The sequence below is a fragment of the Topomyia yanbarensis genome, chromosome 2 (assembly GCF_030247195.1).
Source record: "Topomyia yanbarensis strain Yona2022 chromosome 2, ASM3024719v1, whole genome shotgun sequence".
NCBI classification, from domain to species: domain Eukaryota; kingdom Metazoa; phylum Arthropoda; class Insecta; order Diptera; family Culicidae; genus Topomyia; species Topomyia yanbarensis.
The window spans coordinates 69,370,566-69,385,274 of NC_080671.1; the positions used below are offsets into that span (position 1 = coordinate 69,370,566).

General features: G+C 38.1%; 2 protein-coding genes across 2 annotated transcripts; one reads left to right on the forward strand and one right to left on the reverse strand.

Annotated features, from left to right (window-relative positions):
* Positions 1-4,712: 4,712 nt before the first annotated feature.
* LOC131679518 (uncharacterized) lies at positions 4,713-5,680 on the reverse strand. The gene is made up of 2 exons (XM_058960257.1): positions 5,063-5,680; positions 4,713-5,000 (listed from the first exon to the last, which is right to left on the reverse strand). Exons 1-2 carry the CDS (start codon positions 5,678-5,680, stop codon positions 4,713-4,715), a joined length of 906 nt encoding a protein of 301 aa, XP_058816240.1.
* A 7,679-nt stretch (positions 5,681-13,359) lies between these two features.
* On the forward strand, positions 13,360-13,964 carry LOC131681555 (ninjurin-B-like). Its single transcript, XM_058962392.1, has 2 exons — positions 13,360-13,776; positions 13,837-13,964. The coding sequence occupies exons 1-2, from the start codon at positions 13,369-13,371 to the stop codon at positions 13,951-13,953; spliced, it is 525 nt and encodes a 174-aa protein (XP_058818375.1). The 5' UTR covers positions 13,360-13,368; the 3' UTR covers positions 13,954-13,964.
* Positions 13,965-14,709: the final 745 nt, after the last annotated feature.

Below are 14,709 nucleotides of genomic sequence, written 5' to 3' on the forward strand. Positions count from 1 at the left end.
TCTGCAGTAACCTAATTGTACCGAAAGTTTTTCTATTTCTCAAAATGATAGAACTAAAAAAATGTTTCATGCAGTCAGCCTTCCATATAAAGATTAATGTACCATTTTTGATTGGCAGTCACTGATTTGCTTATGTTCTTCTTTCATGCATTAAATATACTGCAAAGAGAACGAGTCAGTAGGTCAGTTTAGTAGAAAAAACTTCACTGTTTCCAAAATTTATTCAGTCACATTCAGTGTGTCCAAAATATGCTTGGAACACTGTCCAAATTAGTGTGGAAAGGTCCGAAATGTGAAACATTCACGCTGTGAAGGAAAGTCATTTTCGAGTTTATGTCAATGTATAAAACATCCATCGACAGTTTTCTTTCAAGAACAGTAATTTTGGAGCAGACTCGTGCATGTATTGCATTAAAAACATAGGCAAGCAAATATTTTTTGACGTTCACGTAATTTCACTTCCTCTAGGGGTCCAAAATTGGTTGGTTACCCTACTGTGCCCTTTGTCACGAAAGGCGCACTCCTCATTCCGCAAGAGCAGATGGTCTGCCAAATGAGATATTTGGAGGCGAACTTCGACATTTTCTTCTTCTTAAATTTATCGTCCACATAGAACTTGCTCTTGCCGGTGAAAAACTCCAACCCCGGAATTTGCTTAAAATCGGCTTTTATATACGTTTCGTCGTCTATCACACAGCAGCCATATTTTGTCAGCATCTTCTCGTAGAGCTTCCGTGCCCGAGTTTTAGCCGTCGATTGTTGCCGCTCATCGCGGTTTGGGATGTTCTGTACCTTGTATGTATGTAGTCCAGCTCTCTTCTTTGCATTCTGGGCGTAGCTCTGCGACATGCCGATCTTTTTAGCCAAATCACGGCTTGAGACGTTGGGATTTGCTTTAATCATCCGCTTAACCTTTCCCTCCGTCTTTTTGTTCTCCGGTCCCGGTTTTCTTCCAGCTCCTTTGCCGTGGTCCAACGTCAACCGCTCCTGGAACCGCTTCAACACTCTGGAGACGGTTGAATGGTGAATGTTCAACATTTTCCCCAACTGCCGGTGCGACAGGTCAGGAAATTCCAGCTGTTTGGAAAGAATTTGTTCTCTCGACTCGCGTTGGTTCTCCTCCATTTTCGTTGAATCCTAGGATAGGATCCGCCAGCAGGCTTCTTCTTATATTTTACTAATCCCTGTTGAAAACGACATACCCCCACTCGACCAATGTTGCCAAAATATTGGTTTTGTTTCGGTCGTATATTTGTTCTGATTAAAATATTCTATATTATGTACCAATTTCATGCTTCTGGAAAAATCAAAGATTTAGTCTTTATATCCGCATTTAAACGATCATAACGTTTTTTCCATCGTTTCCATCGGAATACAGCAAAACAAAATAATATATATATTCGTTGTTGGACATTACGAAAAATATCTTCATGCCTCTTCATTTTTGTAAGTAGCTTTCTGAGTCAAGCAACCTCTGTCACAAGAATAATCTTCTCTGTTCGGATTTATTTTAAATATTCTAAAACTACTTTTCTGCAAGGTTTAATTTTTGTTTTGGAGCAATGTATAGGTTTGTTCCAGTACTACATGTGATTGTTTCGGAGAAAACAGCAGTAGAAAATACACGCTCCTATTTACACCGATGATCGATTCAGTTGAAAACTGTAAAATTCAACTGTATCGATAGTACCAAAGGAAGAACAAGAAGCGACTCCCGGGATAACTTTCTCCCTGTTTGCTCAGTGCTTCCAATTTACTCGGTACTGGAACAAAGACAATTTTTACATGAAGTTCCAAATATTTTCATACTTTCGCTACACAGCCTGTTGATTTCGAAAAGAGGCATTTCCGCATTATTCCGCACACAGAACAGAATCCACGACACGAACTTCAGTTCTGGATAATATGTTTGATTTCGTCTGCCAAATAATGCCTGCACTTCATAATTACAGACGGATGTTATAGAAAGAAAGCGGTATCTCGAGAAAACAAAAAAAATCAACACAGTTAACAATCGTCGTTTTATGTTTGATATCACAATATGACAACACGTCCAAGCAGCCCTTTAGTACTTTTAGTTTCCAAGCCGAAGGTTTGCCTATGTCACTTTCGTCCAATCACGAGCTGGTTCAGAATTGGTTCAAAAACAGGGGACAGAGCTGGCGGATCCTATCCTAGGTTGAGTCGAAAAACACGACTTCGAGTTTGACAGCATGTAAACAATACACATCAACGAGAAAGTGTGCAAAATTTGGTTGATTTTTACCCAATGGTAAAAAAGTTATGCCCTGTTGAATGTGTCGCAATAATTTCGTGTTCGCCCTTTAGACAACTTTTTGATATCAAAAATACCATTGTTTTTACCATTAAAACGTTATTTAATGCCAGTAGTATTGAATATAGCTCGCCATATCAGATATTAAATGACGGCAGGTATCAATTTGCGATCTTTTGACATATTTCTTATATTAATCTTGGCAGAATATCTTGAATATACCGTCTTCAATTTTAATCTGCTATCTTAGATGTAAAAATAGCGGAGGCTATTAAATTTCCTTTTACTTTCGATTTTTGGGCAGTTTCCCATACCAAACATACCCATATTGCAAACTTCCTTTGATAAATCATTATGAAAATGTCGCAATATTAAGATAAGGAACGCCATTTATGACAACGCACATAATCTGTTTGAACAGAAAGATGTCTGTAGACATTTTTTCAATTACCGAAAAGATACCTTATATTATACCCAAAAGAAATTTGTTTAGAATTCGTAATAAAAATACTAGCAGCACTAGTATAGCCGATAAACATCAACCCAAATACACAACCGCAACACAACCGAAGTTTGGTTTCGTTATTCTCGTGTTTCTTTCCCATTCTCGTGCACCGGGAAACGAAAATCAAATCCAAACGGCGGTGCTGTGTAAACGAAACTAGGTTTGGTTTTCGTGTTCGTTGAAACACAACCAGCGGTAAGACCGCACACAATGTTAAGGAAACACAAACACGTGTGGAGATTTGGTTTACCGTATCGGTACTCAACCGGTATTTTCCCACCTCTGCTGCCTGGTCCTAGTTTTCCGTTCTAAGTATATAACTGATTCGCTCTAGAATACCGATCCGTCTCTCAATTTCATTGCTCTTATCTATTATATATATATATATATATATATATATATATATATATATATATATATATATATATATATATATATATATATATATATATATATATATATATATATATATATATATATATATATATATATATATATATATATATATATATATATATATATATATATATATATATATATATATATATATATATATATATATATATATATATATATATATATATATATATATATATATATATATATATATATATATATATATATATATATATATATATATATAAAGGAATGTTAATAGAAAATATATTTAAAAAACATATTTTTGGGGGTCTTCCAAATATAACGAGCCATAACTTCTTAAATATTTACAAAAGATACTACATGTATTCTGCAAAGATATTCGTAAAAGAAATCTACACAATTCTTCCAAAGACGTTAGATCATTTTTTTCACCAAATAAAATTGTAGCGGCAAATTATAAACCTTGCTATTTTTGAAGAATAGTCAGAAAACACTATTGACGTAATCTTAGCCGTTTTCCCGTTAACAACCAATCGCCCTTTAAAACTCTTTATTTTTCAAAATATGCCAAATTACTTTGAAAATACACGAGAAAAGTTATTGTTGTAATATAGAAAGTTTTTCATTTTGATAATTCAAAGCTTTTTACTGAACATCTCTAACTTGTGAGAACGTTATTTCAAAAGTTACATTACTCAATTGGCACTAAAGGGATCATCCACGAACAACCAGCAATAATGTCGAAGATATTAAAGATAAAGACTTTGTGTCTTCAACAAAGTTGTTGGCACAGGCTTGCTCTACAACTTTGTCGAAGACATAATTTTTATATATGCGTTTGTAAGAAAGTTGATAAGTATATTTCACTTTTGGGGAGATTAATGATTAAATTAACAACACCATATGAAAGAGCTTATAGTGTCGATAAATTCCTCCAAAGACGTCATTGATCCAAATCTAACGATTTAGGCGTATTTAATAGATCGTACGAACAAACAACCACTGTGCAGTGGTAAGACCGCACACAATGTAAAGGAAGCACAAACACGTGTGGATATTTGGTTTACCGTACCGGTACTCAACCGGTTTTTTTCCCACCTCTGCCAGAAACACAAGGTGTGTCTTCGTTATGACTCAAGTTTGTACCGGTTCCTGATCTGGTTCCTGACTAATCAGATGAATTTATGTAGTTCTTTTCCCACAGGATATAAAAACGGATGAATAAACTGACACATCCAAAAGTGCTCGAATCGATTGCCACAGTTATTTGAGTTTTGCGAGCTCCTGGGTACCTTATCGGCCTGTGAAGGAATGAAAAAAACAAAAGCACTAGTCCTCTTCCTCCCTTCCTTTCTCCTTACTCTATCATCAATTTTATTCCTCAAAAGGTTATGGCTGGTGATGTTCTAAAATGTCATAAATTTTCAACTGGGGAAAATATTGGAATCATGTGGATATCTGAAAAGATACCCGGGTATTCCGTCGGACAATAACAAGATCAAGAAACCATCTAAAATCTTTATTCGTCTTACTATCGTTAACAATTCACAATCACATTACCTCTACTGGCACTGCTGTTGTGCTACTAACAGTTGTACCCATAGTTGTACCCATAGTCGTCGCCATAGTCGCAGCCATAGTTGTAGCAGTGGTACCCTCAGTAACAAGCGAAGAAGGAAGTGATTCTAGCATTAAAACAGATCTTGTACCATTTGTTGGCTGCTCTGCAACTACCAGCGAGGCCACCAATATGTTGATCATCGTTATAATGGCAACGCCGACAGACGTGAAAATTTTTAGTTTTTGTCGTGTTGTTTCATGAAGATTTTGTTTCATTAACTGCAGCAAAACAGGGGGTCACTTGGCCGGTAGTACTAGTAGTAATAAATGCACGAACTTACCGAAACAATGATCATGGTGACGGCCACAAACATCTGTAAAACCAGGGACATTATTACGAACGTGATACAAGCTGTATAGGTCTGCGATCCCTGATTGTAGGTTATCAGCAATCTCAATTGGTTTGCATTGGCGGTCAACAGGGAAATATCCATTGCTGACTCTGCGATGCTTTTCGAAAAGTCATATGGACTATAATCCGAACCAGCTAAATTAGTAGCCATGTCCCCATTGTTATTGGAATCTGTGATAAATCGGGGCGGAATAGGTGGAGCTGATGTTATGTTCGATCGAATTCGTTGGGTTGGTTTCGGAATCATGTCTTTTCTCTTTGCGGGTCGAAACGTGTCCGGATCGATGTAACCACTCGAATCACTAACAGAATCGTTGGCTGCTAAATTCAGATCACTTTTACTTCTAACGAACGGAGTGGAGGTCGCAATCGCTACATTGTTGCCGTAGTTTCCAGTCGAGTCGCGGGATCGCTGATACACGTTCGGTAGGTCCACACCATCATTCTGGGCTACTCGATAGCTCATGCTACCGCCAAAGATCGGTGTTGATCCCAATTTCAATTCTACAAAAAAGAACTTCAACTTAGCGTATACAGATACTGGCATCATGCACAAACGTAGTATACTATCGGAAAATTGATACTGCTGGGAAATCCGTCTTAACATGAAGCGGTTACAGAACACCCTCTTGCGTGTTCGGGCCGGTCGCGTTCTTTGTAGGCTTTATGGAATGAAACTATATGCGGTGGAAGAGGAACTAAGCCGAGCACCTTGCATTTTACAGTTAATATAAGTTTGATAACGAACCGTTCGGATTAGTCGATTAATGTATTCCATTGGCGATTGGTTTGAGGTTTGTTCGATACGATTTTATTGCCTACCAGGTACATCGTCATCGTTCGATGCTTATCATGGACACCCATCAGGTGCCGTGGAGAGTTAAACGCATGAAAAGGAAGAAACCTGAACTTGTATACAATTCTGCACTTCATTGCGTCCATCTAAACCAGACGTAAACTAGACACGGTAGGATTTGCTTTGACGCCATAAGGTTGGATTTATTAAAGAGTATGTTGAATCGGGAACAACAATTTATCTTTATTATTAAAAAGTGACTTTGTGATCGAGAAAATGTATGAATACATTTGACGACAAAAATAAAAAATCTGAGCTATGTTGGTTTTGGCTTGGTAATTCTGCAACAACTTGCTCTAAACGTGTGGTGAACCTATGAAACTATGTGCGACTTAATAAATGGTTCAAGCGTCGAATTATCAGAAAATGTTTAAATTCAGATATATTTCAAGAAAACAGAACTACATTTCTTCTACAAGCCTACTTGTACTCTCAATGAACGTGTTTTTTAAAATTTTAAAATTATTAGAAGGAACTGTGCCAATTCGGACCTAGTAAGGATTTATAAGCTATAGAATTGGAACCGATTCACAAATGAATTTTTTTTTCTAGAGCCTTATCAATTGTTCACATTTTTTTCTAAGGCGACTTTATCCGATCATTTACCGTATTGTGTATAGGGGAACATGGGGAGACTTGACTAAGTGCAAAATTCTATTTTTAGCTATGGCGTCTTCTATTCGGTTCTTAAAATTTTGTCAAGAATATTTTTATACTTGTTTCGAACCCTTAAGGTAATTTTAAAAGTTCTTCGTTGGAATGAAAAATCCTTTCCTCACAGAAAATATCCCATGATTAATAAATTTGCATTAAATGGTATAATATTTTATCAAACTTTGTATGAACATATCCACTTGACTACTAATTACTATTAAAGTACTAATATATCATCTTATTCCTTATGAAGCAGTGAAATGATTTTATATAAATTGGAGCATTGGAATAGTTATTACTAGAATGTGCATGACATTGAACGCAATAACTAATATTGGGGAGAATTGACCAAGATTTGATGGAGAAACGACGAAGTGGCATTTATCTGAAGAAAGATAGGAAATTCCTGAAATTTACTATGCTTTGGTATCTATTGTTAATGTTAATCACGCCATAAAAAAAACCGACCTCAAACATAGATCTATATATTTTAGTATTAGTAAATAATGTTACCAGTGCACCGCACTGGTAGAACTGATTTTGTGGTGTGTGAACATGCAATGTAAGCAGTACAATTAATCCTTAAAAAAATGCATTAAAAATCGAAATTTATTAAATGCAAACCTTTTATACTTTTTACTGCTACTTAAGGAATTCGAGAATATGGAAAAAATAACAGTATGTTTTGGGTCATTATTTTTTGCTATGATTTTTCAAAATTCTCTTGGTCAAGTCTCCCCAGGCCTTGGTCAAGTCTCCCCGCAGTGGGGAGACTCGACCAAAAAAAACGATCACAGAAAAACTTTATATATATGTAACTTTTCAACAATTAAATTAAAAATTCTGCAAAAAATCATGAACACGCACAATAACTTTGCACATTATATCACATTGACTTTTGAGGGATTGAAGGCTTTTTTAGAGATTTATGCAGGTTTAACTGAAAACCTGGTCAAGTCTCCCCATGTTCCCCTAAACGGTTCTGCGCAAAAGTACATGAAAGATCCGAATTACCCTAACACTATTTCAATTCGAACCACCCATTTCTTATCAATTTTTTGCAACAGAAATTAAGTCCTATTTTGGCCTAAGTTAATCCTATTTGATTTTCTCTAAATTTCGAATTGTGAAATGAAAAGTTCTCTTTGATATATAAAACTTTGTAGTAAATAAACAATAAAAAGTAAGTAAATTACCTAAAAATAGATTATGAGCTATAACAGCGAAATCCGTCAACCGATTTGCGTAAACTTAGATTTTCCTGAAAGCTCGACCAACTGCACACACTTTCCTCTCAAACGAGTTTTCGTGAATAAACTAAAAGTAAAACCTCTTTCCAAGCCAGTGCGCAAGGGAAGGGTTTTGGGGCTTAAAACCCCTTCCATGATAGTTTTGAATTACTTTTGAACATTTTTATCTTGCTAATCAGGAATAAAAATTTTATATAGCGAGCCGTTTTGACACACAATGTCATTTGAGATCGGTCATTCTACAAACAAGTCTTTGAAGAAACTCTGCGAGGGTGACTGTAAAAGCATGTAAGTCAAGTTGGTCGGCATCGCCTGATCGGCTCACGTCTGTGCAAGTTTCAACATTAACAACAGTTGAAAGTTAATCAGTTACACAGCAAAGCTCGATCAACGAGCCAGCAACGGTAGCTAAGGAGGAAAAATAACGAACGAACAATACCAACTCGAAGAAAATCGGGATATCATCCTCTGCGCTACAGTAACTGAGAACTAAATGGCTCAAGAAAACGATCATCGGTATCGGGAGAAATTCCGCTGCCTGAAAACTCTCAGCACCAGCTAATTAGGAACGAGTATCGCCAAAAAGGGTAACAAACCCTGCGAAGATGGTTGTAAAGAGATGTAAGTCGTTATGTTCGGCATCTCTTGATCGGTCGCGTCTCGGCAGGTGACGATATTTGCAGCTAACCTGAGCAGATCCGTTATACCATGAAGGTAGGACAGAAAAAAACACGAACGGTAACAATATAAAAATAGCAAGAGCACAATTCCTCATGAAGTAATACTGAACGGTGCGGTTGCTCGGTTGGATGAGAATTGTGAGGAACAAGAGGTTTAGGTTTGACGGTAGGCTTACTACAAACCATCACAGTAAGAATCCGACTCTACCATGAGCCAGTAGGCAGTGGTGTGTGATCAAGATATCTTCTCGATAACAGACATTGTCCCAATCTGTTGAGCCAAGTCGATACAAGACTCAACCCTCCGGGACTCGGAAAAAACGTTTAAGGGTTTCTATACCTTCCTTGTGTAAGGAAGAACAACATCAAAACCCCTCCCTTGACAATTTTCTGCGCACGGGCCTGCCTCTTTCTACGTTTTAGGTACTTGATAACGCGATGCAAAAAGTCCGTATATGAGAAGTAAATACGGTAGCAGGAATGATATGCGAACCATAACATAATTAATGGCCCGTCATGAATTTTGTTCGATTAGTTTGGACTGTCGAGATCGACAACCAAGGCCGCCGTGCGTGGAAGGGAGGAACGAAGTGTTTCCCTCCGGGTCCAAATTTGTAAAGGGGCCCGGATTTTTAAAAGAAAGTTAATTTCTGACAAATACTTTTTCGACAAAATTTTATTTTAGAATGCAATTAAAAAATTCAATAGCTTGTGAATGATGAAACTAGAACAGCGAAAATTTGTTATTAAATTTATATATATTTGTACCCAATTAGAAGATCAGAACCTGGCGGGCATAGTGTAGTTGGAATTACACATGGGGCCCGCCATAGACGGTAATTTTTAACATATGCCGACGCCGAATGGTAGACCGGTGGCGCGCATCTGAAGCATTTTTCAGTACTACATCTACATAGTGAGTGAGATTGTTCCAATCTCATTTCACGACAGTAGACACCAGCACCAGCACGTCACTCCATCAGGGAACCATCAGTGTAACAGACCACTTGCTTTTGTTGTTGTCTTTCCATACAACCGGACAGCCATTCATTCCTCTTGCGAGGAAATCTTCACATGGAATATCCTGTAGGAAAAACTACATGTGTGTAATATCGCTGGGAGCAAGAATATCTTCACTTCATGTAACCACAATCGTGTATGACTGGTATCAATATCAATATGGTTACTGTTTCAAAGCCCAGTAACCTGCAATCTGTATGCACATGATAGTGCTTCTTGTTTGAGGTGTATGTATAATGGTTTGATATTTAGAAGTGCCTCAAGAGCAGCAGTCGGAGTCGTGTAAAAGCACCAGAAAACGCTATAAGTGCCATTCTTTGCAGATGGTTTAGCCTCGACTGGACTGTCATCAGCTCTCCATTCTCCCACCACACAAGGCATCCGTATGACACTGTTCGACAGCTCTTTATGCTTGTTGCGTCAAAGATTAATCCGATGCAAAGTCCAATAATTAGTATTTGGTAATCATCAGCAAACCCGTCGGTTGGAAATCCAAGCTCATTGAGTTTCTTCAACAAGCCGTCAGCAACCAAGTTCCATAACAAAGGTGATAGAACGCCACCCTGAGGACGTCCGCAAATACTCAACTACCGTATATCATCCTGTCGCAGTGAAGAGCAAAGAATGCGGTTACTAAGCATTGCGTTTATCCAACCCGAGATACATGCAGGTATCCCATGACCACGCGTCGCTTCCAGAATAGACTGGAAGGACACATTGTCAAAAGCACCCTCAATATCTAGGAATACACCCAAGCTAGATTGCTTGAGCGTGAAGGTCTTCTCAATGTTGTCAACAACATCTTGAAGCAGAGTGATCGTGGATCTCCCACACTGATATGCATGTTGCATTTTGTGCAGGGGATATTCAACTAAACTAACGTTCCTGATGTGATGATCAATTATCCATTCCAAAGCTTTCAGAAGAAAATAACTTTAACTGATAGGCTTAAAACTCTTGGCTTCTTCATAGCTTGAGCGCCCCCCTTTGGGAATAAATCTTACAGTTATTTCTCGCCATGCTTTCGGGATATACCCGGTAGCAAGACTGGAAAGCATATTTTTTTTAAAGACATGTTTGAGAATATAAAATCACTTTTGCAGTATCATGGGAAGCATTCCATTTTTTCCGGGTGATTTGTATGGTGCAAAGCTATCAACTGCCCACTTGACCGATTCAGTGGTAACCAATGTGCGTGCTAACTCCCACAGGCTCGAATCAACAAAATGAGATCTGTGAACATTGTTCAGCTCCGGGTCGATACATCCTGAAAGTGTGCGTCGAAGAGACAATTAAGAACATCTTTTTCTTCCGCTACAATATGATACAACACTGTTGAAATCAGTAGAAGGAGATGATTCGCTATGCTGTAGATATGCTGAACAATATACAGCGAGTTGTGAGCTCTGATATGAGACACGCGCCAATAGCCTTATTTGCAAAAATGCATGCGCGAGGCATTTCACATGGGTTGGTTAGGCCTGTCTTGTTGTAATCAATGAAGGCAGCGTTAAGTAATATAGAAGTTTCCTTTATGACAATACGGTTCATGAACCAATGATAGGGAAGCGTTACCTTCTTGCATAAGTCAAGATAAATTCATAGTTTCTGTACGTTGGCAAAATTATGCGGATTATCGGCGAAAAAACCTTCCGCTGCGTGATGCAGCATACTGGGCAGTTTGCCCGACTCTTCCCAGGCTCCGTTTGCCATTGAGGATGATGATGATTTTACCTTGAGCACGGGTCGCATGATACTATGAAATTGGGGTTTAAACTGTTTAGTGGGTTTTTACCACCGAAACAGATAGTCCGTAGTGTAATTCTTAGCCGGTCGAAACAACCACTTCCGACACTACACGGCTTATCTAGGCTGTTCGGAGAAAGAAGCTGACATGTCACCATAAATTTCGTATTTAAAATACACTGGTGCATAACTATACATTTCAGTGTAAATAACATAAGTGAACTCCAATAGATTTCAAACTTTAACTTTTTGGTACTCGAGCAATACACTATGGGGGTCGTACGTTGCCCCACCAGGCCCGTATTTTCTTTCTGTGGCTCTGCATACAATCGATCGTTTTCAAACTTTCAGTGTATGACCCAACCTATTTTTATGTGAAAATCTATTTTTTCCTCATTTCTACTTTCGATTTCACTTCCTTAGAATGCTACCGGAGTACCTGCTTCATGATGGTTCGTTTGGAGATTAAGATCCTTTGGTATGAAATTGACTTCAGTACCCTTATACCACTCCAGAACATCTTTCTAGTAATGGCACAAGACTAAGTCCGACCAGAAATGTGTAGAGCCATCCTGAGACCTCAGAAGTGGAATTAGGTGCATACATCTGCCTATTGTCCGTTCCGGTTGTTACGAAGGAGGTGCTCCTCTGTGTACACAAACAAATTGCCTGTATTTTTTGCCGAACCTAGACAACTTCTACCTTCTCACTTTCTCAGGGTCCTCGAACTTATGACGAGCAGTGAATAAATCAAACCCTGAAAGCTGTCGGAAATCAGCTTTCACATAAAGTCGTCATTAATGACGAGGGCAATGCGGTTTTGTCAACGGCTGACTGCAAAGCTCCCGCTCACGTGACTTCCCCACTGTCGTGATTCGGCACCTTTTGGACTTTGTATGTGTGTAGTCGTTCATGTTTTATGTATTTAGCACAAAATATTAACTGAAATGAAGTTTTTTTATGTCACGTCTCTTACTGAAAGGGATTCCTCTTGAAATCTTGTGATGCTTCCAAATATACGGATAACCATCTTGGTCACTTTATTCCTTCCTATTGACGGTTAAGTGATCGTTGTACCGTTTCGAAACACGACTCACCGTAGGTTGGACCATTCCCTATTTCTTGCTAAAGGCACGGTGAGAAATCCGGTTTTTCTTGGCACGTGCGCTAAATTTGTTTGCACAGCTGATGTTCTTCCAACTTAATTTACGAAACGATAGTGCGAGTATGCTACTGAAATTTGTACAATGTAAACAAAATATGTATTTTTGCCTAAAATTTGGCCCAAAATTTCAATGGAAAATAGCAAACGGAAAAAATTACAATTTTAATGTGATGCTATTTAATTCCGTACACCCTTAATATTTCTATGAGATTTAGTTAAAATTTCGTCATAGGGTGACTCAATTAAGAGAGGCACTCACTTTCAGAAACGTTGTTTTCTAGAGATAAAATGCAACGACTTAACGACACTAGTTTATAAGTCGTGCGAAGATATTATTTGTTTTCAAATCACGCGTATCGGAGGAGAATTTCAAATTTTAAAATTCTTCCTCAACTATGTCACTGGGTCACCTGCTTTGATCAACCCTGACTGAGCATGTATTCTAATCTATAAAGCGCTGTAATTTAATGGTTTACGAGTAATATTACCATCAGCAGTCAAACAATGTTAAAGTATCTCAAAATATCTCGACACGTTCGAATTAAGGTTGTAACTGAACACTAGCCATGCTGAGGAAAGGAACAAACTGTTTCAATACTAACTCAATTTAACCTTAAAAATATACCGCATATCCACATGTTTCATAGGTCTTGTACCCTTGCCATGCATTTTGCACCGGTAACACCTCACTGCACAATGTAGGTACCAATAACATTTCTAGCATTGACCATCATTTGCACGAACATCAGGTAAATTAAACCATGCGCGAGGCAATTAGTATAATAGTCTGACCATCGACTACGATCCTCTTTTAGTTTCATTTGACTCGCTGGGTAGAAACAAATACCTCTTAGTCAGTGCAAGATGGACACCGGTCTAGATGTAACAACCGACTCCCGTCAGTCAGCAGAGGATAGCAAAAATGGATCAGAACAGGTATTCACTGGACAGCGGAAACAGAATAAAGCTTTCGCCAATCCTGTGATCTTCGAATTGGAGAACGAGTGGACCAATTTCGATAGGACCTCAAACAGAAGCTCTGACAGAACTCGGAACAGTGCGGAGAATAATGACGTTGTATCGAACTCTGATATCTACCGAAATGTGATGGAAAATGCTCTGAATGTTGCGTTTTTGGCTGCTAACACAAATCAGTTGCGATTGTTGACGGAATATCAGCAAGAAGCGACTAGTTATATGTTTTGCGTTGGAATGATCATTATGTCACTGGTAATGCAGATCCTCGTCAGTGTTTCTATGATCACAATATCGGTTAGTGTGCTTGTTTTGCGTTGTTTGCACAATTGTAATTCCTAACTGTTATCATTACAGATCAATAACGAACAACGTTGGAAGAAGCTAAAGACAGTTGCGTCGGTTGTGGTCGCCGTTATTGCAGTGGTTAACATCATTGTGCTAACGTTGTTAAATGCAGTGTTATTCGAGTGATTGTTACAGATAATAGTTATTGATTGTTATTTATTTGTGAACTTTAATGAATAAAACCCGGTCGAGTTATGTCAGGAACATAACCGACTTCTCTCATGCTGGAACTCAGACTGCTGCCTTTATGGCAATGATTAGCGTTTCCCCACTTGCAGATATGATATGATTAAAAAATTGCATGGTTCCACATGGTTGAAATAGATCTGTGCAGTCGCCTTTGTGCTACAATTCAAAAGTCGCAAGTTCGAATCCGAAAGGAGTGGAAAATATAGAAAAACCCAACGCGTTGTTATTGTAGCTTTTCAGTGCCCCTCGTCCGTATATAATTCTTACATTCTTTTTGTGTATTTTCGTAACGTTGGATAATTAATATGGGTAATTATTGTTCTTGCATTTAGACCTTCTTTACCGACAAAATGTGGTCAGTCGTATACAGTGTTCCGAAATCGTAAACAAGTTATGGATATCGTGATTGCCTTGAGAGATTAGGCCGTATATGCATACGTATATGTATTCTCTGGAATCGCTTTAATGTTACAATTTATCGCGTTCAACGTGTATATTGTTGACAGAAATCATTAATTCCAGTAGCTAGGTATGCCGATACCGCCTCCAGTTTAGTTGGTATATGCTGATTTTGTGCATTTAGTACGACTTTTTGGAGGTTTATAAGTATGTTTTACTTAGTTGCAACTTAGATAAACCATCAAAAAGGCTGGCTGAGACTAATCCACTCAATAAAGAGATGCATGACTCCTT

Coding starts and splice junctions, on each gene's coding strand:
- LOC131679518 (XM_058960257.1), bottom strand. CDS start 5,680: ATGCCAGTATCTGTATACGCTAAGTTGAAGTTCTTTTTTGTAGAATTG. Junction 5,001..5,062: donor TCACCATGATCATTGTTTCG/GTAAGTTCGTGC, acceptor GTTTTGCTGCAG/TTAATGAAACAAAATCTTCA.
- LOC131681555 (XM_058962392.1), top strand. CDS start 13,369: ATGGACACCGGTCTAGATGTAACAACCGACTCCCGTCAGTCAGCAGAG. Junction 13,777..13,836: donor TTTCTATGATCACAATATCG/GTTAGTGTGCTT, acceptor TTATCATTACAG/ATCAATAACGAACAACGTTG.